The sequence below is a fragment of the Poecilia reticulata genome, chromosome 20 (assembly GCF_904066995.2).
Source record: "Poecilia reticulata chromosome 20, P_reticulata-male-v2, whole genome shotgun sequence".
In the NCBI taxonomy this organism is placed as follows: Eukaryota; Metazoa; Chordata; class Actinopteri; order Cyprinodontiformes; family Poeciliidae; genus Poecilia; species Poecilia reticulata.
The window spans coordinates 22,152,074-22,176,168 of record NC_088849.1 but is presented as its reverse complement, the minus strand read 5'-3'; the positions used below and the strand labels follow the sequence as shown (position 1 = coordinate 22,176,168).

The window sequence follows — 24,095 nt, the reverse complement described above, 5'->3', positions numbered from 1 at the left end:
TTATAGTTGGGTATTTTTATCACTACAAGACATTTATCTGCAAAAATAAAAATGCTTTATAATGTTTGTTTTCCAACTAACCTACTGAAGTAAATTCAGAGATGTGCTGAGAGTACAAACCCGAGCGAAGTCCAGGTATCTGTAGAGGAAACGGCGACTCAGAGTGGTGATCTTAGAAAACACCGTCCTCCACTGGATGTAGTTGGCTACCGTCCTGAAGAGACAGAAAGATCAATATTGAATATTTACAAGAGAATGGTCTTGTGGTCACCGGTGAAAGAAAATACAATATGTTAGAGTGAATGCACAACTTTTACGGAAATTATTGCCTTTGGACCTAGAGAGGAAGAATTTACGCTGGATCTGTAAGCTAACTGTTGAGGAAACCTGGTAAAGACAATGACATGTCTTCATGTTTCTCAGGTGTTGCTACCTGGAGTCTGTGCTGTTGATGAGCTTCATGAGGTCCTTAAAGTACTTGGGGGTTCTGACGATGACGGGCTCAGAGGAGGAAATGGACAGGCCTGGATTATCTTTAGACTCCACCACAGCTTTCACAAAACCAAGCCAATCAAACTGGAAACACAACAAACATGTTGAAATTTAATATTTACTCTACATATTTTTATAGCACTGGAAAATGTTAATGATTGTGTCATGTTTGTACTCCTACAAAAACCATATTAAAAAATTTATTTCCCACCCCATCTTTTATCATTTTCAAACATTTTTGAAAAAACTCCGGAGAGCCACTAGTGCATCGCTAAAGAGCCACGGGTTGCCGACCCCTGAGCTAACCTTACACTGCGGCGGTTGATTAGCTTCTGCTGCTATTAGCTAACCTAACACTGCGGCGGTTGATTAGCTTCTGCTGCTATTAGCTAACCTTACACTTTGGCAGTTGATTAGCTTCTGCTGCTATTAGCTAACCTAACAATGCGGCAGTTGATTAGCTTCTGCTGCTATTAGCTAACCTAACACTTCGGCAGTTGATTAGCTTCTGCTGCTATTAACCTAACACTGCGGCGGTTGATTAGCTAATTTAAACCCCTGTCTTACTGATATTTCAGAGTTGATGTTCAGGTCGCCCTTTTTATTTTTTAACAGAGGTAGAGTAATTCATGTAAAACCACAGAAGTAAATAGATAAACATTTATCCAAACTTATGTTTTTAAAAAATAAGGGGAAAAAAAGAGAGGCTTTAATTATTTAAATTAAACTATACATGTATTAGGGAGTAGAAATTCTGAAAATTAATGCATACTTTTTTGGGAATTGCACAAACTGACTTGTGAAATGTGGCTGGAGAAAAAAATACTATGGGGAAAAATGTTGACACATAACCTTTATGGGAATTTGTGAAAGAACCTTGTTTGTGTTGCTTTGCAGCAAAATGACCGGATCCCAGACAGTTCATGGTTCTGCAGGTGGATTTCCCAGTGACTGTACCTGTGGCATGGAGCGCTGCAGCCGAGACAGCGTGTATTTGTTGTACATGTTCTCACTGGTGCGATTTTCATAGGGAATCAGGATCTGCACGTACAATAAGGAGCATTTTTATACACAAATATGTGGATGAAACCTTTTTTATGATCTCAGATTTATTCAATTGATTTGTATTTTGTTTTCACATGAGCAAGTTTGGTCTCGAAGTCGAGAGCCTTTTCCATCTGGGTCTGCGCCGCTTGCTTTGGGGCGCCCAGCATGACGGCTGCGTCCACCATCAGACTCAGCAACGCAGCACGATTCTGGAGAGAAAAAGACAAAATATATGAGGAAAAACTTGTACTTTTGTGGCAAACGAGGCATCTTTTCTGTACGTCACAGGAAGGGTTGAAACAATGTAATGTAATCTGTTCTAGATGATGGTGAGCTAAATTTGATTCAGAAACTCACCCCGAGAGCAGAGGAAGTGTTTGTGGTGTAATCCTCTCTAGAAGAAAGAGACAAGGACGCCTGATCCAGCTGCAGGAACAGAAAAACAACAAGTCTGCTGCTGCGTCTTTCAGTTTCTCTGTTCGTCTATTTCCTCAGCTAAAGCATCAAAAGCTGATCAGACCTGTCTGCATCTAATTCACAAAACAAATGGCATCAAACCTGGACATACTGGTTGTCTTTAAAAGAAAGCAAAAATTAACCAAAACATCCCCATAATTATATTTCTTGAATTGAGCAAACAGCTCAACAGATAAATTCATTCAAATTCAAAAGTACTTTATGGATCTCAAAGGGAAATTAAATGTAGCTCAAAATAATTCAGATTCTTCTAAGAGTTAATGTAGATAGTGGTGACTGTTGGCAGGAAATATCTCCTGTAGCAGTCTGTGTTACAGTGAATGAAGAAGCCTCTGACTGAAGACACTGGCAGTGGTCAATCAATCAATCAATCAAATTTTATTTGTATAGCACATTTCAGCAGCAAGGCATTTCAAAGTGCTTTACATAATTAAAATAAAAACAGAAATAAACAGTGAGAAAGAGAGAAATTTAAAAAATAAAAATAAAAAAACAAACTCCCGTTGTCCTTTGCAGAATTTAACTAACTATAGAGGACTCCGCCGTCCTTTGCGGAATTTAACTATTTCATAGAGGACTCCGCCGTCCTTTAGCAGGGGACGCCGCCGTCCCACACAGAATTTAACTAACTTAGAGTTAGGGGAGTCTGCCCTCCCGCGGACTTTAACTGCTTTTATTGTACCTGACAGTGCCTAGGATTCTCAGGGTTTAACTTCTTACCAGAGGACGCCGCCGTCCCACACAGAATTTAACTAACTTATAGTTAGAGGAGTCTGCCCTCCCGCGGACTTTAACTGGTTTTATTTTATTTTTATTTTATTTTAATTTTTATCGTTTTTTATTTTTATTTTTTATTTTCTTCCCCATACATAAAAGAAAGAAGAAAAAAATTAAAAACATTAAAGACATAAAAACATGGAAGACATCAAAACCCGCACTCTAACCCTAATTTAGCCATAAGCAACTCTAAACAGGTGGGTTTTAAGTTGAGATTTAAAGGCACCCAGTGTTTCAGCTGTTTTACAGTTTTCTGGAAGTTTGTTCCAAATCTGTGGTGCGTAGAAACTGAATGCTGCTTCTCCTCGTCTGGTTCTGGTTCTGGGGATGCAGAGCAGACCAGAACCAGAAGATCTGAGGGGTCTAGATGGTTGGTACAGTAATAACAGATCTTTAAGGTATTGTGGTGCTAAACCGTTCAGAGATTTATAAACTAACATCAGTATTTTAAAGTCTATTCTCTGAGCTACAGGGAGCCAGTGTAGGGACTTTAAAACTGGTGTTATGTGCTCTATCTTCCTGGTTTTAGTGAGAACCCGAGCAGCAGCATTCTGGATCAGCTGCAGCTGTTTGATTGATTTATTAGTCAGACCTGTGAAGACGCTGTTGCAGTAATCAATGCGGCTAAAGATAAATGCATGGATGAGTTTCTCTAGATCGTGCTGAGACATAAGTCCTCTAATCCTAGAGATGTTCTTCAGGTGATAGAAGGCCGACTTTGTGACTGTCTTAATGTGGCTCTGAAGGTTCAGGTCAGAGTCCATCACTACTCCCAGGTTTCGGGCCTGATCGCTGGTTTTTAGTTGTAATAACTGAAGCTGTGCATTGATTCTAGTTCGTTCCTCTTTAGGTCCAAAGATAATAACTTCAGTTTTGTTTCTGTTTAGCTGGAGAAAGTTTTGGCACATCCACACATTTATCTGTTCTAAGCATCTATTCAGTGATTGGATGGGTTCAGAGTCACCTGGTGACATCGTGATGTAGAGCTGTGTATCATCCGCATAATTGTGGTAGCTAATCCTATGTCCTGTTATAATCTTTGCCAGTGGGAGCATATAAATATTGAAAAGAAGGGGTCCTAGGATTGAACCTTGGGGTACCCCACATGTGACCTTTGACCTCTCTGATGAGAAGTTTCCAATTGAAACAAAGAAATCCCTGTTCTTTATGTAAGATTCAAACCAGTTGAGCACTGGACCGGAGAGTCCGACCCAACTCTCCAGTCGATTCAGTAAAATGTCGTGGTCAACAGTGTCGAAAGCTGCACTGAGGTCCAACAGAACCAGCACTGTGGTTCTCCCACAGTCTGTATTTATATAACAACCCTGACCTGACCATTTATATATGGTCAGGTCAGGGTTGTCTGTAATTATTACATAATTGATACATGAAGTTCAGCTGAGGCATAAAGTTGAGTCCAATTCTTGGTTAATTTTAATTAAATTAACTATAAAAGATAGTTGGCAATAACTCTTTAAAAAAAAGCAATATTTTACTGTATCTAGATTTTAGAGGTGAATAGATGAAACTATTTTATTCATGAATTTGTCCTTTTTCCCCTCTAATTTTTATTTAACTTAATTTTATTTTATTCCCAGAGCGTTGATCAATGTTTCATTAAGGTAAAAACTCAAATATACTGTAAAAAAAATTTTCTTAACAGTATTTTATCTCATATTTTACATCAATTAAACCACAAGCCTTTTTTTTTAGAGTCTAGACACTTAAACCGACCAACAGCAGTGACGGCTGACTGTCGGACCTTGATGATGTAGTAGGAGGAGTTTTTGTCGTCAGGGGAGACGTAGAGGCGGATCAGGACGCTCTTGCTGTGCTGGTTCCTCATCTCCACCAGCGTCTCCAGGAGACTCCACTGACTCTGAGACCACTGGTAGTCCCGGCCGAGTCCGTCCCCCAACACCGGCCATCGAAACTCAGGCTGTCGGAGCATTTTCAGCATCGGTCTGGCGTCCAGCTCCTCCAGTATGCCTTTTGAAGAAAAAACAACAAATTGTGCCGCTGTCAGTTTGTAAAGAAGTAAAAAGAAGCACTTGTAATATTTTGGGACAATAAGGAAGTTTGGTCATCTGCCGCGAAAACGATTGTTCACCAAAAGCAACAGAAGGTTCCTCTAACACTCAACGATCACTGAGACTTTGTGGAAAATGTCCTATAGACATGGCGGCGTTTTATTCTCCAGGACCAGAACAACTTGCTGCATTCACAGAAAATCAGGTAACAGTGATCCAAGAAAAACCAACAAGTTCACAAAACAAAGGTGGAGTGGCCTTGTTAAAGTCTGGATTTAAAGCTAATGCTGTAACGACTTACTTTCATTCATGCAGGAGCGGTACAGGATCTTGGCTTTGGTCACGGCCTGCAGCTCTTTTGCATCTGAAGGAGATTCTAACAACTCTGGAGGATAAAAACGATCAGCATCACCAAACAGTTCATGTCTCAAAAACAGAACAAAAAATTAAATATACACAAGGCTTTATTTGAATTTGTGATTAGAAATCTCTTTACGAATAAATGAAACAGACGTCTCTGCGTCTTTCACTCGGTTCTGTTCAAGTTTAGCATCTTTTCCAATAATTTTGGTTCCGTCTAGATTTCATATGCAAAGTTCTGCTGAGCCTGATTAGGCCGGCGCCAGAGAAAAATCAAAGCTGATTGGGCCATTCAGGAAGGCAGCAGCAGCCCGGCTGAACGCCTGATTAAAAATAAAATAAAATAAAATAAAATAAAGCCTTAAAACAGGCTACAAATTATACAACGGCTTTTCATTGGAAGAAGGAAACCTGCAGAAAAACACATGAGGTGTGAAACACTGTTGGATGGATGGACAGAAAGATGGATGGATGGATGGATGGATGGATGGATGGATGGATGGATGGATGGATGGATGGATGGATGGATGGATGGATGGATGGATGGATGGATGGATGGATGGATGGACGGACGGACGGACGGACAGTTGGGATGGATGGATGGATGGATGGATGGATGGATGGATGGATGGATGGATGGATGGATGGATGGATGGATGGATGGCCAGACAGTTGGATGGACAGTTGGTTGGATGGATGGATGGATGGATGGATGGATGGACGGACGGACGGACGGACAGTTGGGATGGATGGATGGATGGATGGATGGATGGATGGATGGATGGATGGATGGATGGATGGATGGATGGATGGATGGATGGATGGATGGATGGCCAGACAGTTGGATGGACAGTTGGTTGGATGGATGGAGAGTTGGACGGACAGTTGGTTGGATGGACAGATTGACGGATGGATGGATGGATGGATGGATGGATGGACAGTTGGACGGATGGATGGATGAACAGTTGGATGGATGGATGGTCAGTTGGACGGACAGTTGGTTGGATGGATGGACAGTTGGATGGACAGTTGGATGGATGGACAGATGGATGGATGGATGGATGGACAGTTGGATGGACAGTTGGATGGACAGTTGGATGGACGGACAGTTGGATGGATGGACAGTTGGTTGGTTGGATGGACAGTTGGACGGACGGATGGATGGAGCGCCACCTTTCAGCCGGATGTCCACATGCTGCCTCAGCCAGGGGTAGATGCCGTGGGACGATGAGTCTTCAGGAATCGTGTTTTCCTTCAACCAGCCGCCGCAGGAGAACGTGTAGAAGTCGTCACAGGGGTCGACTGACCGGTCCAACTTACTCAGGATGGACCCGGCTACGAGACAAATCACAAGGTTCTGATCCAAACCACCCAACACAGAAACCCAGAGGCATCAACTCCACTGCTGGGAACTTGCTCACCTGCCTCGATGCATTCTGGGGAAAGACAAAACTCCTCTTGACTGGATTTTTGGGAGACTAATGGAGAGAAAAACATTTTTATTGGGTTAAATTACTGATAAATTCAAACTGTTAGAAACTTTTCCAACTGTGAGAACTTTTACTGTCTATTTGGGTAACATTTATCTATAATTATCCAATGAAACCCCTGGTTCTGTAAGTTTAAATCACCAGTTTAAATCAGACTGGTGGAACTGGAACCACGGCTGATACATCTGGATGGTTCTCACACAGAGTAAACAGCTACGGTTTCTCTGAACTGAGCAACGTCTGAGTGTTTCATCTGAGCAGAAGCCATTTTCCATTATCCAGGTATTCTAAACTGAGATGTAATTTTTACGAAACTTTGTAAACATTCTGCTAACGCTGAAAAAAAACAACTTTCTCAATTGTGGTGTCTCCATTAAATAAGGAACGCAATTAGAGGACACAAAAATCAGAGTAAAAGTATTTGGTCAAAGGTCAAATAAGTACTGAGTAACTGATCAAATTGAAAAAACTGAAAAAATTTTAAAATCACATATTCAGATGGATTAAAATATAAAGTTGAGTGAAAATTTTGGTATTTTAAGGACAAAAATGACAATAATTCATATAAAGAACAAAAAATAACAAAATACAAGAATTTTTTTCCAAATCATTTTATTTCAATGTAAAACTTATGAAACTTCAATAAAAATTGCAGGTGAATTTTTGGTTAAAACCTGTTTGTTTTTTATTCAGGAGGTAGAAAATACAGAAATCTTACTCAAGTAAAAGTAACTAGTGCAGCGTAGGAGAAATACTCCTGCTACTCCCCAAACCTGGACCAACTACAGATTCTGACAATAAAAAATATAATCAAAACAAACAATAAAAAAAGGAAATTACAACACAATTATGACACATTTCTTTTTAACATTCTAAAAGTTTTGTGTACATTCATAATGAAACTACAGCTTGTGTCTTCAGTCAGAAGCTTCTTTGGGTCTTCTGTAATTCTGACTGCTACACAGTTCATCAGCATGAACGGCTGCAACTCTGAAGAAAATTGTAATATGAGTTACAACCACATTTAATTTCCCTCTGGGACTAATAAAGCATTTTCTTAATGAATTGGATGAGAGGGCATCTGATCTGCAGCACCAGGAACCTTTGAGTGGGAATCTAATTAGTTTTTCCCTATGGATGAATCGACAGTTATGGAAACTTTTCTCCTTTATTGTCCTCCTCAGCTCTGCTGGAAGTTATTATTACTCCACACAGCTGTAATAAGGGCGAGCAGAAGCTAAAATAAAACCACTGTAATCCACACAATGTTTATTCTCCTGGCAGCAGAGAACAAACCGCAGGTTTACCGGTTCATTTCCGTTACTCGACTCTTTCTAGAAAGTTCTCTAACGTCTGGTGTGATGTGGTTCTGTGGTAAACAAAAAGAAAACATGAAGCAAGCCGGCGCAGAGTATTTGGAAACCAAACTCTTATTGTAAACTGATGACCGGAGCAGGACCGGACTGCGCCGTGAAGTCTGACCTCAGAGCTTCACGTGTCCTGGGAGCCGCTTTGCAGAATCCCTCAACGTTGTGGTCACTTTTGATTCCAACACGCACATTTATGTCCCCGAAAACAAGCCGCTAACGACCCGTTGATGGACGCAAACGCACATCAAAGAGTCAAACTCTGGTAATTAATGACCTGTGAGTAAATCAAAGCAGAGCGAGTCTCTCTCCCCTCACTTGGCTGGAAACTCGAGGAGCGTTTCCATTAGAGTGGGAGTTTGGAACTGCCAGCTTGGGCACATGAGATAATTGCACTTCAGTGTGGCCACAAGTATGCAGCTTTCCCTCAATAACAAAAAGACAATACTCACCCCACCCAAGACCAACGCATGATGAGCCCCTGCAGCTATGACCATCGCTGGAACCACACAGCACTGCAACCACTGATGCCGTTTCCATGCCCCCCAAACTCCACATATTGGGAAATGTAATTGTTTCCAGTGGAAGTGGATAGTTCATCAGCTTTGCTGCACATCAGGACTTGAAACGCCAAGCTGAACGTCCTAAAAAGACATTTTTAAAAGATACTCATCGGCCTTTAAAGGCTTACAGATGAGCGTGGACGACTCAGTTTAGTCAAATGATAAATAAAATTTATATTTCTGCACTTCATCTTTAGTTTTTTACCATGTTTAGATCAAATCCACAACAGTTCAACCAGGCATATTTCCTTATAACTCTCACTTAAAGGGGCAGTATTATATGTTAACTTCAGTTGTTATAAAATTCGAAATTGGGCCTCTGTCTCTTTAAGAAGCTCCTGCTCGTTCTGAAACTCTGCCTTCAGGAAGTCATCTCCACATCGCTCCTCTATGTACCGTTTAGCAGCGTTTCACTGAGAAGTAGCTCCTATAACGAGCTCAGCTGATTTGCAGTTCCACCAGGTGTTTGCTAATTGCTGCTTGCTAGTCTGAAGGAACTGAGTGAGGGAGAGCTGAATGGTTGCCATGGAGATTAAAGGATTTCTTAACCATGCATGAAAGAATCAAAGCAACACTCCAGGTATGTTTTTGATGTGGGAATAACGTCATAACATGACGAAAAACTCAAAAGTCGGTTTTACAGCTGAAATTACAGGGTGCAATGGTTTATGACGTCCGATCACAGCAGCCAATCCTGGAGTGCCATTCATTTTCCTTGGCGCTGATTGGCTGAGCCCCAAAGAGCGATGACAAGAAAGACTACAAATGTTTCCTACTGAGCATATCAAAGTATAATTGGTGTTTTAACCATTAAAGCGGGCAGTAATAAGCATTCAAACAGGATCTAAAGTTATTACAGCTACTTGCAGGCGTTTGAGCCTGAATACCAGTGGTCCACTGTAGAGATCCATCCCATAATGACCAGTTTGGGCTTGTTTACCACGTAAAGATGCAGTCATTGAGTTAATAATGTGTCCGTGAGTCAAAAGTAAAGCCATCTGCCTGACAGATGAAACTACCAAAGAAAATTATTGTAAATCTACAAGAGAGCGTCCAAAAATGACTCCAAATGTTGCAAAGTCCAGAACCCGAACAAATGTTGCCTTTTTTAAAGAGAAACCAGGAAGTCCGCTCTGTCTAAAAAAGGATCAGGGCTTAGGTTACAAAGTTGCGCCTGAGCAAAGGCAGACAATAAATTCAACAATGTGTGTCGCAACAGATCAATATCAAAAGATGATACATCTGATGGAGTATTCACTGAATTCCAATCCAGAACCGCACAGCATTCTGGGAGATGTAGGAAGAGGAAAGGTTAAGCTGCTCCACCTCTGACGGCTAGCCAAGCTGGGTTGGTGGAATCAACTCGCTCATTCTTTGGTTACCTACCAACCCACTCATTCTTCAGTTACCTAGCAACTCACTTGTTCTTTGGTTCCTAGCAACTCACTCATTCTTTGGTTACCTAGCAACTCACTCATTCTTTGGTTAAATAGCAACTCACTTGTTCTTTGGTTACCTAGCAACTAGGGCTGAAACGATTCCTCGAGTGATTCGAGTACCTCGATTATTAAAATTCCTCGAGGAAAATTGACCTGCCTCAAAGCTTCGTTAATTTATGCTTTACCATTTAGTGCACCGTGTTTCAGCTGGAACATTATTTGCGTTGCGCGGAGCTCTGACTTCCGCCTCTGAGTTGTTGATGGAAGCTACGTGTTAGCGGCATAACGTCCAATCTTCAAGTTCGGCCCGCGGGGATTTTACTGATTGGTGATAATTCCGGGTTTTCATCATTTTTGAGGGACCAATAAACATCCTTAAAATGACCGGCGCGATGCCGGGAGTTCGGCAGCCTTTCTGCTCCGGAGCTGCTGGTTGAACGGCGGGAAGAAGCTGAGGAGGATTTATACAGGTGAGCGGAGAGACTGAACACGGCGGGCGGCTGAGGGTTGATGCTTACAGGGTAAGAGCAGCTTTACGGACGAACCGCACAATAAACTTATATCAAACTTGACACTTTGCTAAAAACTGTGTTTGTGTCTGGTGAATTTTTGGTTAAATCATGTTTGTTTCTCTGTTCAGTGGATAGAAAATCCAGAAATGTTACTCAAGTAAGTTTACTCTTAATAAAATTACTCAAGTAAAAGTAAAAAATGTAAAAATACTCCTTTCAAAAAAGTTACAAGTAAATTTATTGAGTAAATGTAAGTAGCTGCTGACCAACTCTGATCATTTCTTTACCCCACAAACTGCTCACGTATGGAATAAGAAAAGTCCTATCTAAAGTTTTCTATAGGTTTGCAGGGAGGTAAACATGTGGAAGAAGGTTTTCTATTCCATGAGACCAACATGGAAATCAGCAAACCACTGCCATGAGAAACACAGTGGTGGCAGCATCATAACATCAGCTGATAAACTTAAAGTTAGTCTGAAAGAAAAGAGTTGAAACTGGGCAAAGATGCATCCAGAGCAACAGTAAAACTGACCGCATCAAAGGATATTCCAGTTAGGATGGCCTAGTCAAAGTTCAAAAGCTACACACACACTTCATGGATCCAATACTTGTTCATTTGTACGCTTCATTTGTGGTTTAATTTTTACCTTTTCATTTCTCATAGTTTATTCTACTTCCTCTCAACTTTTCCTGAACCTGCTGCTGGGACTGTAGATGGAAATCAACTAGAAACAGCCACTGATCTGGTTCAGTACATTTTCGCTTTCTGGTAATCAAACTTTATGTACTTTGTTCCAGATGTATAAACACATAAATACAAGAGGAAGTAATAAAAGTTCATGACATAAACTAAAAGAGACACCTGTGACAATGAGAGATCCATTTTTAAATACAAAAATCTATCTGTTAATATTTAAACCCAACAGGTTTTTCCTTTTTCCTCTCCTGCTAAACGGCCGCATGAAACCTTATGTGACCCAAAAATAGTTTGACTCGTGTTACCCAACACCTCTCCGCCACCAGCGCGCCGTTTTGTTTTGAAACGCTGCATGTCCTGCAGTCCGAGGACAGGACATTTCTGTACCATACGGCAGATTCCCACAGTTTATAAAGTAGGATAAAGGGTAGCATGTGTGTGTGTGTGTGTGTGTGTGTGTCTGTGTGTGTGTGTGTGTGTGCAGACTTACCCAGTATGAGAGCGAGCAGAAAAGCAGCACAGACGCACACTGACATGGCCAGAGCGATCTTGTAGAGGCGATTGGTGGCCCGCTCAGGTTTAACCCCCCCATCCCGTAAATGTTCCAGCTCCATCGTTCACACACTCACAAAAAAACTAACAAAAAAAGCTCAAATATGTAAAAGGACACACTGGAAAGTGAAAAAAAGTGTTGAAAGAATAAATAAATAATTTAAGATTAAACTAAAAAAAGGTTTTTAATAGGGAAATTGTTTTTCTAACCACGTCAAGCAGCTTCTGTCTTCCTCCAATCTGTCAAAATTGTGTGGATCTTCTCTAACTTCCCTCTGACTGTCCCAAACACTCCTCCTCTCCCAAAACACTCCTCCCTCCCTCCCTCCCTCCATTCCCAGTGCCGAATCCAGGCACCAGTCCTCCCAGTTAGATGAGGAGAGATCCCAGACCTCTTATCTGGTTGCTGCGTTCTCACTTTTAGTGTGCAAGGCGCCGCGTTTAATGTGTGTAATCTCATGTCGAGGGCAGCGGGGCGCTCTGCAGGACGTTTATCACATCACAGAGTAACTGGACCAGAACAGAATCCGGGTCACATGTGCCAGCAACCTGATTACGGCACGCTAATGTGCCGTTTCTGGTTTTCTTTGAAGGCCTCGGAGGTGGCAACTGCAGCGATACCACGGCCCCCAAATCACTGCGGTCACATCTCTCTTTCTGCACGTGCTCATTAGGGGTTTGGGGCGTCGGCCACAAACTCCTTATATAGGCGTGACTTCCTCTTGTGCTGAAAAACAACCGTTCATCAAGCACCACAGCATTGTTCTCCATTTGGACTCGCAGCTACTGTGTCCTGTTTTTGTCTCACTGTGTGAAATCAAATTCCAAACAAGAGGCTCTAAAACGATGCGTAAAAGTTGAACTGCGAGGATTCACACAAAGTTTTCAAAAGGAAATTAAGTGCCCAACATAAATATTTATCCATAATCCTGCTTTAATAGGTCAATACTGAAATCATCCCAGAGTGTCTGTAGAGTTTGACATTCAGCTGTTTTACGTGACGTTTGCAGCTGTCCTGGATGAGTTTAGCTTCCCAATAAACTGCTTACTGACTTAATTTCTGTTAAATAAATAGTGACAGAGTGGAATGTGTAGGTTCTGTTTGTAGATTGCACTGCAAAAACACAAAATCTTACTTTACCAAGAATTTTTGGTCAAGTTTCTCGTTCAAATATCTTAATACTCTGGAAATAAGACAAACCTAACTCACAAGATACCTTTCAGCAAGATACAGGAGCTTGTTTTAAGGTCAATAATTAATTAATATTGATGGGAATGTGCTAGTTCCATTGGCAGATTATTTTACTTAGAACATAGCAAAAATTTATTGTTACACTTTAAATAATCAACCAGGTTATTATATCTGTAACTTCAGTATGCTTCAGTTAGTTTTAGAAAAGCACATTATAGGTCCAGTTAGTGATTATTTCTCGTTTTTACCGTTTTTATTTATTTCAGTTTAATGAGACCGTTTCTGCAAAACAGTCTCATTAATGGCATCACTGCAGAGCAAGAGATTGTTTTGTAACATGAACATGTGAGGCAGCAGGTAGTCGCCTCCTCCTGTGTCTGTTTACATGTCGCTCCAGGCTGTAATAAACAGAATGAGATAAGCAACAGCAACGCTCATTTGTGTCTGGAAACGTCGCGCATGCGCACAACGCTGAAGGGCTAAACGACCGTTCTTTCTATAGCCTGCTTGCCGTAGAACAAAATAAAACCAAGCGATGTAGGTATTATTAGTTCAGTACAGTTCGCCCCACAGCAAATGGAAAAATAACTCAGAAAACCCGTTAAGAACAACGTAAAACCGGTCATATTCTTTTTTTTCTCGCTCTCTGTGTCGGCAGCTACGCTACGCGCAGACTCGTTGCCATAGCAACTGGCAACAGCGCCATACTTTTCCCAAACAAAGAATAGAACATTCAGTCTGCTACAGTATTATTAATATGTTTTTAGGCTGGTTGTTTATTTTTGCTTTTATTAATAAGTGATCCCTGTGGTAGATTAGCTACCGATGATTTTAGCTGATCTAAAAACCGAGGTGGTAGATTAGCTACTGATGCTATTAGCTAATCTAAAACAGCGGTGGTAGATTAGCTACCGCTACTAGATAATGTTAAGTAGCGGTGGTCAATTAGCTACCGCTGCTATTAGCTAATCTAAAACAGTGGGGGTCGATTAGCTACTGCTGCTACTAGCTAATGTTAAATAGCGGTGGTCAATTAGCTACCGCTGCTATTAGCTAATCTAAAACAGCGGTGGTCGATTAGCTACCGCTGCTATTAGCTAATCTAAAACAGCGGTGGTCGATTAGCTACCGCTGCTACTAGCTAATGTTAAATAGCGGTGGTCGATTAGCTACCGCTGCTATTAGCTAATGTTAAACAGCGGTGGTCAATTAGCTACTGCTACTTTTAGCAAATCCATCTGTTTTCACATTCAGAAATACTTTATTGATCCCAAAGGGAAATTAAATGCTGTAACTCATTAATTATTCAAAGAGTTACTGTCCATAGTGATGGCTGACAATAGATAGGACAGATCTCTTGTAGCGGTCTGTATTACAGTGAATTTGAAGAAGCCTCTGACTGAAGACACTCTGTTTTCCCAAGACAGTTTCATAAATAGAACACTCACACAGAGAGGGAAAAAGTAACAAAACGGATCCGCTCTCTAAGAATCCAATCTCAACACAAACACATTCTAAGTCCTGGAAGAGAGTCCGCTCCCTCACATGCTGCTGAGCCTATTATTGGGCAGCAATGACGCCTTAAACGCTGCCGAACCTGCTGACGGCAGGGTCTGCTGCTGCTCTGTAAACACACCTCTGCTGCTGAGGTGAAAGCCACACTGTATTTACATGTCTGACGGAAACACCCTCCCTAATTACTATGTGTCATATCTCATGCCCGCTCACGCAGGAAGTGTAATCACAGCCAGACTCCTTCACCACGCCAAAGAGGCTCTGCGGTTCGAAGAGTTTCTAAAAGTGTAGTCCGTCTGCTTCCAGGGCCCAGCGTCTGAGAAAGACAATATGTTGGAGAGAAAAAGCTGCTCTGTAATCTCAGGAGAATCACCAGGCTCTCTGGATGTGATATTTTCCCACAGGCAAACCACCGAAACCACAAGTTTACTTTGATTATTATAGCTTGGTACATCTGTAGTTGTTAGGGTGGAATAGTAGTGCTTGGACACTGCAAAAACATTAAATCTTTCCAAGTAATTTTGGTCCAGTTCTACTGCAAACATCTTGATACACTAGCATTAAGTCAAAACTATATTACCAGTGACTTCTCAGCAAGAAATAAGAGCCTGAAAATTAAAAGTACTACTTCCACTGGTAGATTATTATTATTTCATTTATAACTTGGGGCAATGTCTTGTTATAAGCTTTTATATCTTCCTGAAAAGTTACTTTTGTCTTATTCCAATTGTATCAAGATATTTGTACCAGAAACTAGACAAAGATACTTGGTTAGATTTTGTGTTTGCAGTGTACAGTCTGGTTGTACTTGTATCTATAGAGATTCTTGGCTAAATTGTTCATAATAATCCCAGTTTTCTCCACATGCGAACCAAACAAGTACATACATACTGGTTACACTACAAAAACACACAAGTATAAAACTTAACATTCAAAGGCAAATACAGGATCCATTACAATAAACAATCCTGAGTTGCTGAATGAAAACTTCCTGATAGCATGGCGGCTAGCTGATTACTGCTAGTTCTGAGTGGCTGTTTATGACTGAGCTGAGTAATTATGCAGAGCAGGGAGGAGATCGATTATTTTTTTAGAGATTATCTGTCTCATGTTAGGACAGCGAAAGTTTTAATACGTATGTAAAATGTATTTTTTAAGTTAGATGCTGCAGCTTTAAGCAGAGGTTCGGTGTGAGAGTCACTACCAGGTGGAGAGGAAGCGAAGCTCCATCTGTGAAATATTACTACCTGTAGCGCGTAGCAGCGGTTCAACAGCGAGAGCAGAACCAGCGTCTTACATCGCAGCTCGAAGACTTAAATAATTTTGCGGGTTATTTGTTTAGCTTTCTGACCGTCATGCTAATCCGGGTGAGTGTTTGTAGCTGTGCGCTGCTTTACCTGCTATCTGATCCTCCGTATGTCTTTTTTACTGCAGTGAGCCTCGATGTAGCCAAACTCCGTCAAGTATGTCATTGTTTTTATGTCGTATTAGCTTCGTTGTCTTGATGCATTTTGACCTGCTTCAATTTTCCGCCGCAACACGCAAACGTCCCCATTCACTCAGTGCGTTATAGTTCCACATCGCTTAGGATTTGTTGCTGCGCGTTTGGGCAGTGTGAAGGAAAGAGGAGACCAGCTGCACAGGCAGGCTGCGAAATAAGATGCAGGTGATCGGTATCGGCAACAAGAGCCAATGATCGGCGATCACCGATCATGCACTTTTTCACGGAAATCGGCCGATTATGATCGGTGACCGATTGATCGGCACACCTCTAATGCTTAGCTTATCCAATTTTGGTCAAATTTGTCATATTAACAAGGCTGAAAAATGGAACATCAATTACAAAAAAAACAAACTTTTTATTTCACATTTTTAACACAATTAACTGTTACAACCAGACTGAACAGTGAGAGGTCAGAAGGGAACAGAGAAACCTCAGGAAAAGTCAGAACACAGTGAACACAGAAGGCTTTTTTCCTGCATTAATGCCTGAAGGAGATAAAGACACTTGACAGAGGTCCACTCGGGTAATTATAATAACCCAAATGTTTTCTTAAAGAGTATTAGTGCAATTTCTCCACCAGTGACAATGTAGATCACGATACTGCTGTGCATTCACCAAAACAGAAGCTGAGAAAACCATTTAGAACAACTTAATTCTTATGTTTCGCAGCAAAAACACAGTTTGGGAATTTTGGATAACATTTATATCCAAATTTAAACACCACAATCTTTAAAATTCTAAAATTTGCACTTGTAAACATTCAGTTGGAACAGTACATTATAGGAAGTATTTCCCCATCTTCTTCACATATCTTCATTATATATTCATAAGATTTGAACAAATAAAAAATAAATCTGATTTTAACCAGCCTCTTCGAATTAAAGTGTTCTCCCCCACCCCCTTTTTTTTTTACATGTGATCCTTCAAAAAGTTAGTTCTCCTGATGCAAAAATCACGTGTCAATGAAGCCAGTGGCTCCAGGCCCACCTGCATTTAAGTCAGGATTCCGACAAACATGTCAGAAATCAATTAAATTTGAACTTCAGAGAAAATTTTTGAAATTTAGACAAGAAAAGTTGTAAATCAGAAAAAAAGTCAGAATTTGGCAATTAAGGTTGAACTTTGCAGAAAAAAAGAATTCAGAGGAACAAAAGCCGGAATTCAAAGAAAAATAATCGGAATTCTGAGGGGAAAAAAGGTCAGAATTATACAATTAAAGTTCAAATTTGGAGAAATAAAAAATGTTGTTTGAAGGGAAAAAACATAATTTGGTCAAAATTCAGCAATTTAAGTCAGAATTTAGAGTACATAATTTGAAATCCAGATGAAAAAGTTGGAATTCAGAAAAAAATAATTGGAAATCTGACAAAGAAAGTCAGAATTTGACATCTGAAGTTGAAAAATGGGCAAAACTAATTCAGACATGAACAGTTGAATTCAGAGAAATATAATTGGTATTATGGGGGGGAAAGTCAGAATTTGACCATTAAAGTTGGATTTTGAAAAAAAAACATTTTCAGAGAAAAATTATCAGAATTCTTAGGGGGGGGGGTCTGAATTGGATAATTAAAGTCAAAATTATATGGGGAAAAATAATCCAGAAATTAAAGATGAAATTCTTAGGAAAAAAGACAGAAACCGGAGAAAAAAACGTGAATTCTGAGATTAAAGTCATAATTCTGTTTTGTGGTTCTCTTCCTCTTCCGTAGCTTACCTACGCGCGGTGGAAGAAGAAGTCTTCATTGGTAGTAACGGCTGAAAAGCTGATGGAGGGGAAACAGTCAACGTAAAGTAGCGGCGTTGCAGCAGCTTCACAGTTTCTGGTCAGCAGCTGGTCCCGGACAGGAAACGGACCTCCCTTCGATCTGCCGCTACCTCGCCGTTACCATCCACAGGCCGAGCGCCACGTTAGCTGCTAGCAAGGCGCTGCCCGCTAGCAGCAGGAAGAAACCGATTAGCTCGCGCTTCTGGCGGTCCGTTACTACGGTAACCAGCGTGGCCTCCAGCAGGGCGTTGAGCATCCACTGTCCGTCCAGGGCGAAGCAGGGCACGGAGTTAACGACGGCCAGCGCGCCGGAGAGGGACACCACGTACCTGAGAGGCGGGGCGGCTCAGGAAAACACCAGGAACCGAAAACAACCACACTGGGATCGATCCAGTTCAAACTGGTAAACATTTAGATGTTCCAGCCAAACACAGAAGAACCAGCTAGCATTGAGCTACTTAGATAGCCGTTAACCAAACACTACTGAAGGCTCTTTAAGAAACATTATTTGATTCTAGCAAACAGGACCAACTACCAACTCCTTCAAGAATAACGGACAAATATCCAGACAGAGTGACGCCAGAAACTAAAATAAAAAACAGCAACTTTGGTCAAAGTAAAACTAGCTAAGGCAAGAGTTTCTGCAGGTTTCATCGTCTCAAATTTATACAACAGCAAATTAGGGACAATGTAGATAAAAAAAATTTGTAAAATGATTAAATTTATACAAAATTATTTTTTTTTTAATCTCAGAAGTTTTCTAGAAAATCTGAGTTTTTCCTAGCAAACTTTTAAACTTAAATATTTCCCAGTTTTTCTAAAAAATAAAAAAAAGAGAATTGGGGGGGGAAAAAGGAGTAAATTTCTGCCAAAAACTCAGAAATTTTTAGATTGATTTCATGAATTTTCTAGACAAAAAGAAATTTCTACAATGCCTGGAGTGCCAATAAATTATAAATTTTCAGTTTTAAAAGTAAAATAAGTTGTTTTTTTTGTTGTTTTTTAGATTATTTCCAAAATCACAGCTTTTCTAGTAAATATTCAACTTTTCGAACTCAGAATTTTCCACGTTTATTCTAGTAAATTTCTGAAACTGTTTTGGGTGGAAATTTACTCTTTTTTTTTCCAAACACAGTGTCATAAGGATTAAAATAACCCTGTCACGATATGAAAGGTTTTAAGACCAATTAATTAATTTAAGACATTTTAAGGCCTTTAATTTTAGGTGCATTAATTTAAGACTTTTTAAAGGGATATTTATCCAAATATTGGTGTAGTTTATATTTGAGTACTTGATTAATTTAGACCTTTTATGGATTTTACAAATGTCTATAAAGATGAACAATAAATTGAAGCTCCAGTTGGTGGGATGGATAGATGCACCTTTCAGACAAACGTTAGGAAATGTACACTCTTATTTTTTTATTATTTATTTCAATTTTCCAGATCTATAGAGTTTTCCAGCTGAGCTGTAACCAGTTATAATAAATCTGCCTGACTCAGTAATGAACATTATCAGTCAATCAATTTTATATGTATAGCACATTTCAGCAACAAGGCAGTTAAAAGTGCAAAAATACAAAGTTATGAAAGGTATAGACGACTTCATCTTAACCAAGAAAGCTGCGCTTATGGCTTCAGTGTCTAAACACATTTTGTTTCTAACTTGAGCTTAGATGTGAAGCGACGTCGCATTCAGTCTAAAACACAACGTTCCAGTCAGCAGCAGATTAAAAACATGACACTAAATTGGTGTTAAACGTGCTGATCAGGGGGAACTTGAAGCTCTTAATCTTTAAACTGACGAAGAGATGCTTAGATTACATAATCTCACCGCTTTGTGTTGGCAGTAAATAAAAAGGATACTTTAGGAAGGTCTCCATGAAGACGGGCAGGTCCAGGTGGAGGAACCCGAAGCGCGGCACGAAGTTGGTCAGACTCACTGGAGGAGACAAAACAGGAAGTAGAAACGACACCTACGGCAGCCAGCCAGCTGTAATTACCCGGATTATGATGTTTACACACCGGAGAGTCTTAAAAATGACACTTTACAGAGGAAACACTCAACTTTAATGTTTAAATTATAACCAAACTCTGGCTGTTATCAATAACTACTTACAGTCACTGTTTGAAAAAAATAAAAAAACACTTTTAAGTAATTTTGCTATAAAGTGTTTCTTCTCTTATTTTCTGGATTTTCTACCCATTGAGTAACAAAAATGTTTTAACGAAAAATGAACCAGACACAGACACACATCTACAGTTTCTGTTAAAGTTTCATAACTTTTATGTTAAAAAACATTTTTGGGAATTTTTTTCTTTGGCCTGATTTTATTTTTTGTTACTTTTTACCAAACACTTTTCTGCTCTCACTGGAGTATTTATATGTTTGGGTTGCGCTGCCTCCGCAGGCGGCTGGACGTACCGGCGTACTGCAGGTGCGGCGGGAAGCCCACGAACAGCATGTGTGGGCTCGGCGGGTGAGCGACGCGGATGAAGCGGGTCTGGTTCTCCAGAGACGGGGTGACGCAGACGCTGGCCGAGTTCACGCCGCAGTCGTCGTCGGAGAGACACGTCGCCGTTCCCGTCACCATCTTCCTCACTGGCATGCAGGCGAACTGCGGGAGGCAAGGCGTGTCACTTCCTGTTTGGTTAATCTTATCAGCAGCCGGTTGAGACAAAGTGTTTTCTTTGTTTCTCTCAGTAGATTCAGCACAAAATGTTCAAATATTTTGGTGTTTTTGACTCTGGATGCTTTGGATGTTTGGTCATTTTCTGACATCAGCACATCTAGAAGGAAGGTTTTTATTTAAGTAGCAACTTTATGCGTCAAAGCAGGATCAGGGCATATAAAAATAATGAATTCTGACTTGAATTGAAGAATTACAAGGAAAAAACATAAAATTAAAAGAAAAGAGTTCAATATAAAGACATAAAAGCCAAAATTATTATTTTAAATTTAAAAAGGCAAAAAGTCTGATTAAAAAGTAAAAAATGGGAAATAAATTCAGAATTGTCAGAATTATATAAAAAAAACCTCAATTGTTAAAGAAGTAATAAATCTAAGAAAAATGTCAAAATTATAAGTAAAAAATGTTCAACTACAAGAAATAAGAAAGAAAAAGTTAGAATCATAAAAAAAAGTTTGTATCATAAACATCTCAAAATTATAGGAAAAAAGTCAGAATCCTGAGAACAAATGTCTAAATTTCTTTTTTGTCCCTATAGTATCATTTGTCTCCCGTAGTTGTGAATCTCATTCAACCAGAAAAAACTAAACGTTTCTGTTTAGTCCAAGCTAAAATCCCAGGTGAAAACAAGTAGAAGCCCATAAAAGTACTCAAACCTCTTAAACATTTTCCACATTTTGTCTTTTTACAACAACAGACTTTAACGTAATTCAATGGGATGTGAACCAAAGCAACACGAGTCAATTGGATTGTATTGATTTATCACATCTGCTGTATATAAATGCTATATATTGTTTTTAATCTGTATTTTTTTCACTCTTTCGGTGCATAATGCTGAACTTGCAGCTTAACATTGACAATATGGTGACAGGAAAACATTTCACACAGTGATGAGTTGAAGCAAAGCTGAGACATCAAAGTACGAAGAACAGAGACGTTTGGTTCTGATGAAGGAAGAACTCTGACTAAACCCGCTTTATTTACACAGCAGAGGAAAATGAGACCATTTTATTCCAGACAGAGAACTGGATTAAGGAAGCAATCTAGATGATGCAGCTCACATGGAGAATTAGTCAGACGAGGCTGACTCTGCGTCAGTGTGTGTGTGTGTGTGTGTGTCACCTCTCTCTCCCTGCTGTTCCTGCCCTGTGGTTTGATGTAGGAGAAGCAGAGGTCTGTCAGGCTGTTGTTGCTGCAGCAGTCCATCGTCCCGTCCAGACGCTTGAAAGCTACCACAGAAGAAGAAGAAGAAACGTGACTTTTCTTGACAAGTCTTCTGGTTCAGAAGCTGCATTGATATCTCGTTGTTTTAAAACAACGACATAAATAAAAACCAATGGCTCCATTTTCTCCAAAGACTTTAAAATATGGCCTGAACTCTGAGGCAATGATTATAATTTTAACTTTCAGGATTGACATGGTCGGTTGGATGGTTGGTTGGATGATTGGTTTCATAGACGGACAGACGAACGGACGGTTTGTTGAATGGATGCATGGCTGATTGGATGGATGGACAGATGGACGGATGGATGGTTGGTTTGTTGAATGGATGCATGACTGATTGGTTGGTTGGATGGACAGATGGATGGATGGGCGGTTGGATGAGGGTCGTCCAATCAGTCTGTTCTGAATGGAGAAGTAACTCTCCAAATCTTGCGTTCTCTTCTTCTACTCAAAAATCTTTATTTTATCAGGAGAAGAAGAACTAGAACACTGACTGAACGGTGAAAATCTCCCAATAAAACCCAGAGAAGCTAACTGTTGTAGCGATGCGTTCAAGGACATCCTGTCGTATTTCTGGGGTCACTCACGTCTGCCGTGAGCCCAGCTGGGCTGCAGGCCGGCCGCCGGGACGCAGTACCCGGTCTGCGGGGCGCGGGACAGCTGGGACAGGCAGCCGGCCCAGTCCTCCACTCCCCGGACGGGACAGTCCTCCAGCCGCGTCACCAGGTCCCCGACCGACAGACCCCGCGGCCCGTCCGCCGCAGAACCCTGCGGAACAAACACAGCACAAACCTGGTTCAGATTAAAGAAACGTCACATGATGTCGGTGCTGGACTCTGTCCTAAAACAGCAACATCATTTCAGATCAGAGCTGCAGATTCAACGGCTTCCTGATTTCCTGCCAGAACTAGAAAAAACAAACAGCAGCAGCAGCTAACATCTGGAGAAGGAAGTTTCTGTCTTTTCTTTAGTAAATCTGTTTACATAATGAGGAAAAACACGTCTAAACGAAAAGCCGAAGGAAGAGCAATATAAAACCTCGTGTTTATCGTGAAATTTAAATATTAACAGAGTAAAATGTGTCGACTAAACACTTTTAAGCACTTTATTTATCCTGAAAGGAAACAAAATGTTAAGAGACTCTGTGGGGAAAACGGCTCCAGTAGCAGTCAGTCGTGCAACCAATCTGAAGACGCCTCTGACTGAAGAATGATGCTCTGGACTGCAAAATAATCTTACCAAGTATTTGTTGTTTAGTTTCTAGTGAAAATATCTTAGAAAACTTGAAATACTGCAAAACTAATTTACAAATAACCTTTTAGCAAAATATAGGATCTTATTTTAAGTCAGTAATTCCTTAATATTGATTTTAAAAAAGTAATCGATCCACTGGCAAATTATTTTACTTATAACAATACATTTCTCCCATGTTATAAGTGAAATAATCTGCCAATAGAACTGGTAGTTTTTCATTAATACTAAGGTATGGTGCGTTCACACCAAACGCATTTTGAGCGTCAGGCGTGTCTGGTTTACATTCAAAGTCTATGTGGAGCGTCGGACGCGCTGGACGAGTCAAGCACTCAAAACGCTGCAAACAGTTCAAACTGGGCCGTTTGCAGCCCAGTTTGACGTTCGAAATGCCATTGACGTGAACGCATCGCACGTTTTACTACTCTTAACAGCAGCCAACTGTTCGTTGGTAGATATTGCTTTTTTAGTTTGTTTAGGGTTATTTATTGTATTTTTTTATTTATAGAGTCAGAAGCTGCTGGACTGATTCTAACCACCAACTTGATTCCCTCGTTTGTTGGAATAAATCCAGTGAACCTGAACGTGTCTCTCGTGAAGTCGGCCATATTGGACATAAAAGACGAGCATAGAAGGGTTACATGTGCGTCCTTTTTGGACAGAGTTGGGTAAAATGTTTAAATGTGGGCTGTAAAAGCAAACCTGAACCAAAGGGAGAGGCAGAGGAAAACCTGCAGGACTCACCTGGACGACCTCGGTAACCATAGCGCCGACCCCAGTGGCGTAGACCGGAAACAGGAGGACCGGCAGCAGGAAGAGGAGGGCCAGCGCCGCCACGCACAAAACAAAGTTATGCCAAACTCCTGGAGAAAGATTATCGGAAAAACCCTTCAATATGTATAAAATCCTGTCAGATTATATAGATATTAACTGGTGGAAGTTCTTGGATTTGATCCGTTAAATGAATCTTAATTGATGATCGGAGTAGATAAATGAAAAATTGTCAATTTATGTACATCTATTCATAAATGATCAGTGTTGTCTCATTAAAAGTAACCAAGTAGCATAAAATTCTTTTTTTTTTTTTTTAAATCACATTTCTTACACTGATTCATATATTTAAAGAAACAGAAAGACAAACCCTCTAAAAT

At 40.3% G+C, this 24,095-nt stretch overlaps 2 protein-coding genes and 1 long non-coding RNA gene across 5 annotated transcripts in view; 1 reads left to right on the top strand and 2 right to left on the bottom strand.

Annotated features, from left to right (window-relative positions):
- The window catches only part of LOC145549339 (uncharacterized), a 48,900-nt gene extending 44,892 nt beyond the window's left edge, over positions 1–4,008 (top strand). Inside the window, exon 2 of the long non-coding RNA XR_014085268.1 lies at positions 2,991–4,008. This is a non-coding gene — a long non-coding RNA (uncharacterized LOC145549339). The remainder of the gene's footprint in view (positions 1–2,990) is intronic.
- Positions 1–17,813, bottom strand: part of phex (phosphate regulating endopeptidase homolog, X-linked) — a 28,235-nt gene extending 10,422 nt beyond the window's left edge. The window contains exons 1-11 of one of the 3 annotated variants that reach the window (XM_081601423.1): positions 17,729–17,813; positions 14,697–14,826; positions 6,605–6,661; positions 6,357–6,518; positions 5,125–5,208; positions 4,556–4,782; positions 1,897–1,965; positions 1,632–1,748; positions 1,450–1,533; positions 434–576; positions 121–214 (exon numbers count right to left, since the gene is read on the bottom strand). In XM_081601423.1, the coding sequence (XP_081457549.1) occupies positions 121–214; positions 434–576; positions 1,450–1,533; positions 1,632–1,748; positions 1,897–1,965; positions 4,556–4,782; positions 5,125–5,208; positions 6,357–6,518; positions 6,605–6,661; positions 14,697–14,706 (1,047 nt within the window). In that variant the 5' untranslated portion in view covers positions 14,707–14,826; positions 17,729–17,813. Of the gene's footprint in view, positions 1–120; positions 215–433; positions 577–1,449; positions 1,534–1,631; positions 1,749–1,896; positions 1,966–4,555; positions 4,783–5,124; positions 5,209–6,356; positions 6,519–6,604; positions 6,662–8,492; positions 8,676–11,741; positions 12,090–14,696; positions 14,827–17,728 lie in introns of those variants that run through there. The other 2 variants (XM_081601422.1, XM_081601421.1) reach the window with 2 other exon arrangements.
- mbtps2 (membrane-bound transcription factor peptidase, site 2) overlaps positions 16,350–24,095 on the bottom strand; it is a 15,745-nt gene continuing 7,999 nt past the window's right edge. Inside the window, exons 6-11 of the mRNA XM_008396457.3 lie at positions 23,689–23,807; positions 22,281–22,461; positions 21,592–21,698; positions 20,205–20,397; positions 19,646–19,721; positions 16,350–18,108 (exon numbers count right to left, since the gene is read on the bottom strand). Coding sequence (XP_008394679.2) covers positions 17,886–18,108; positions 19,646–19,721; positions 20,205–20,397; positions 21,592–21,698; positions 22,281–22,461; positions 23,689–23,807 — 899 coding nt within the window. The 3' untranslated portion in view covers positions 16,350–17,885. The remainder of the gene's footprint in view (positions 18,109–19,645; positions 19,722–20,204; positions 20,398–21,591; positions 21,699–22,280; positions 22,462–23,688; positions 23,808–24,095) is intronic.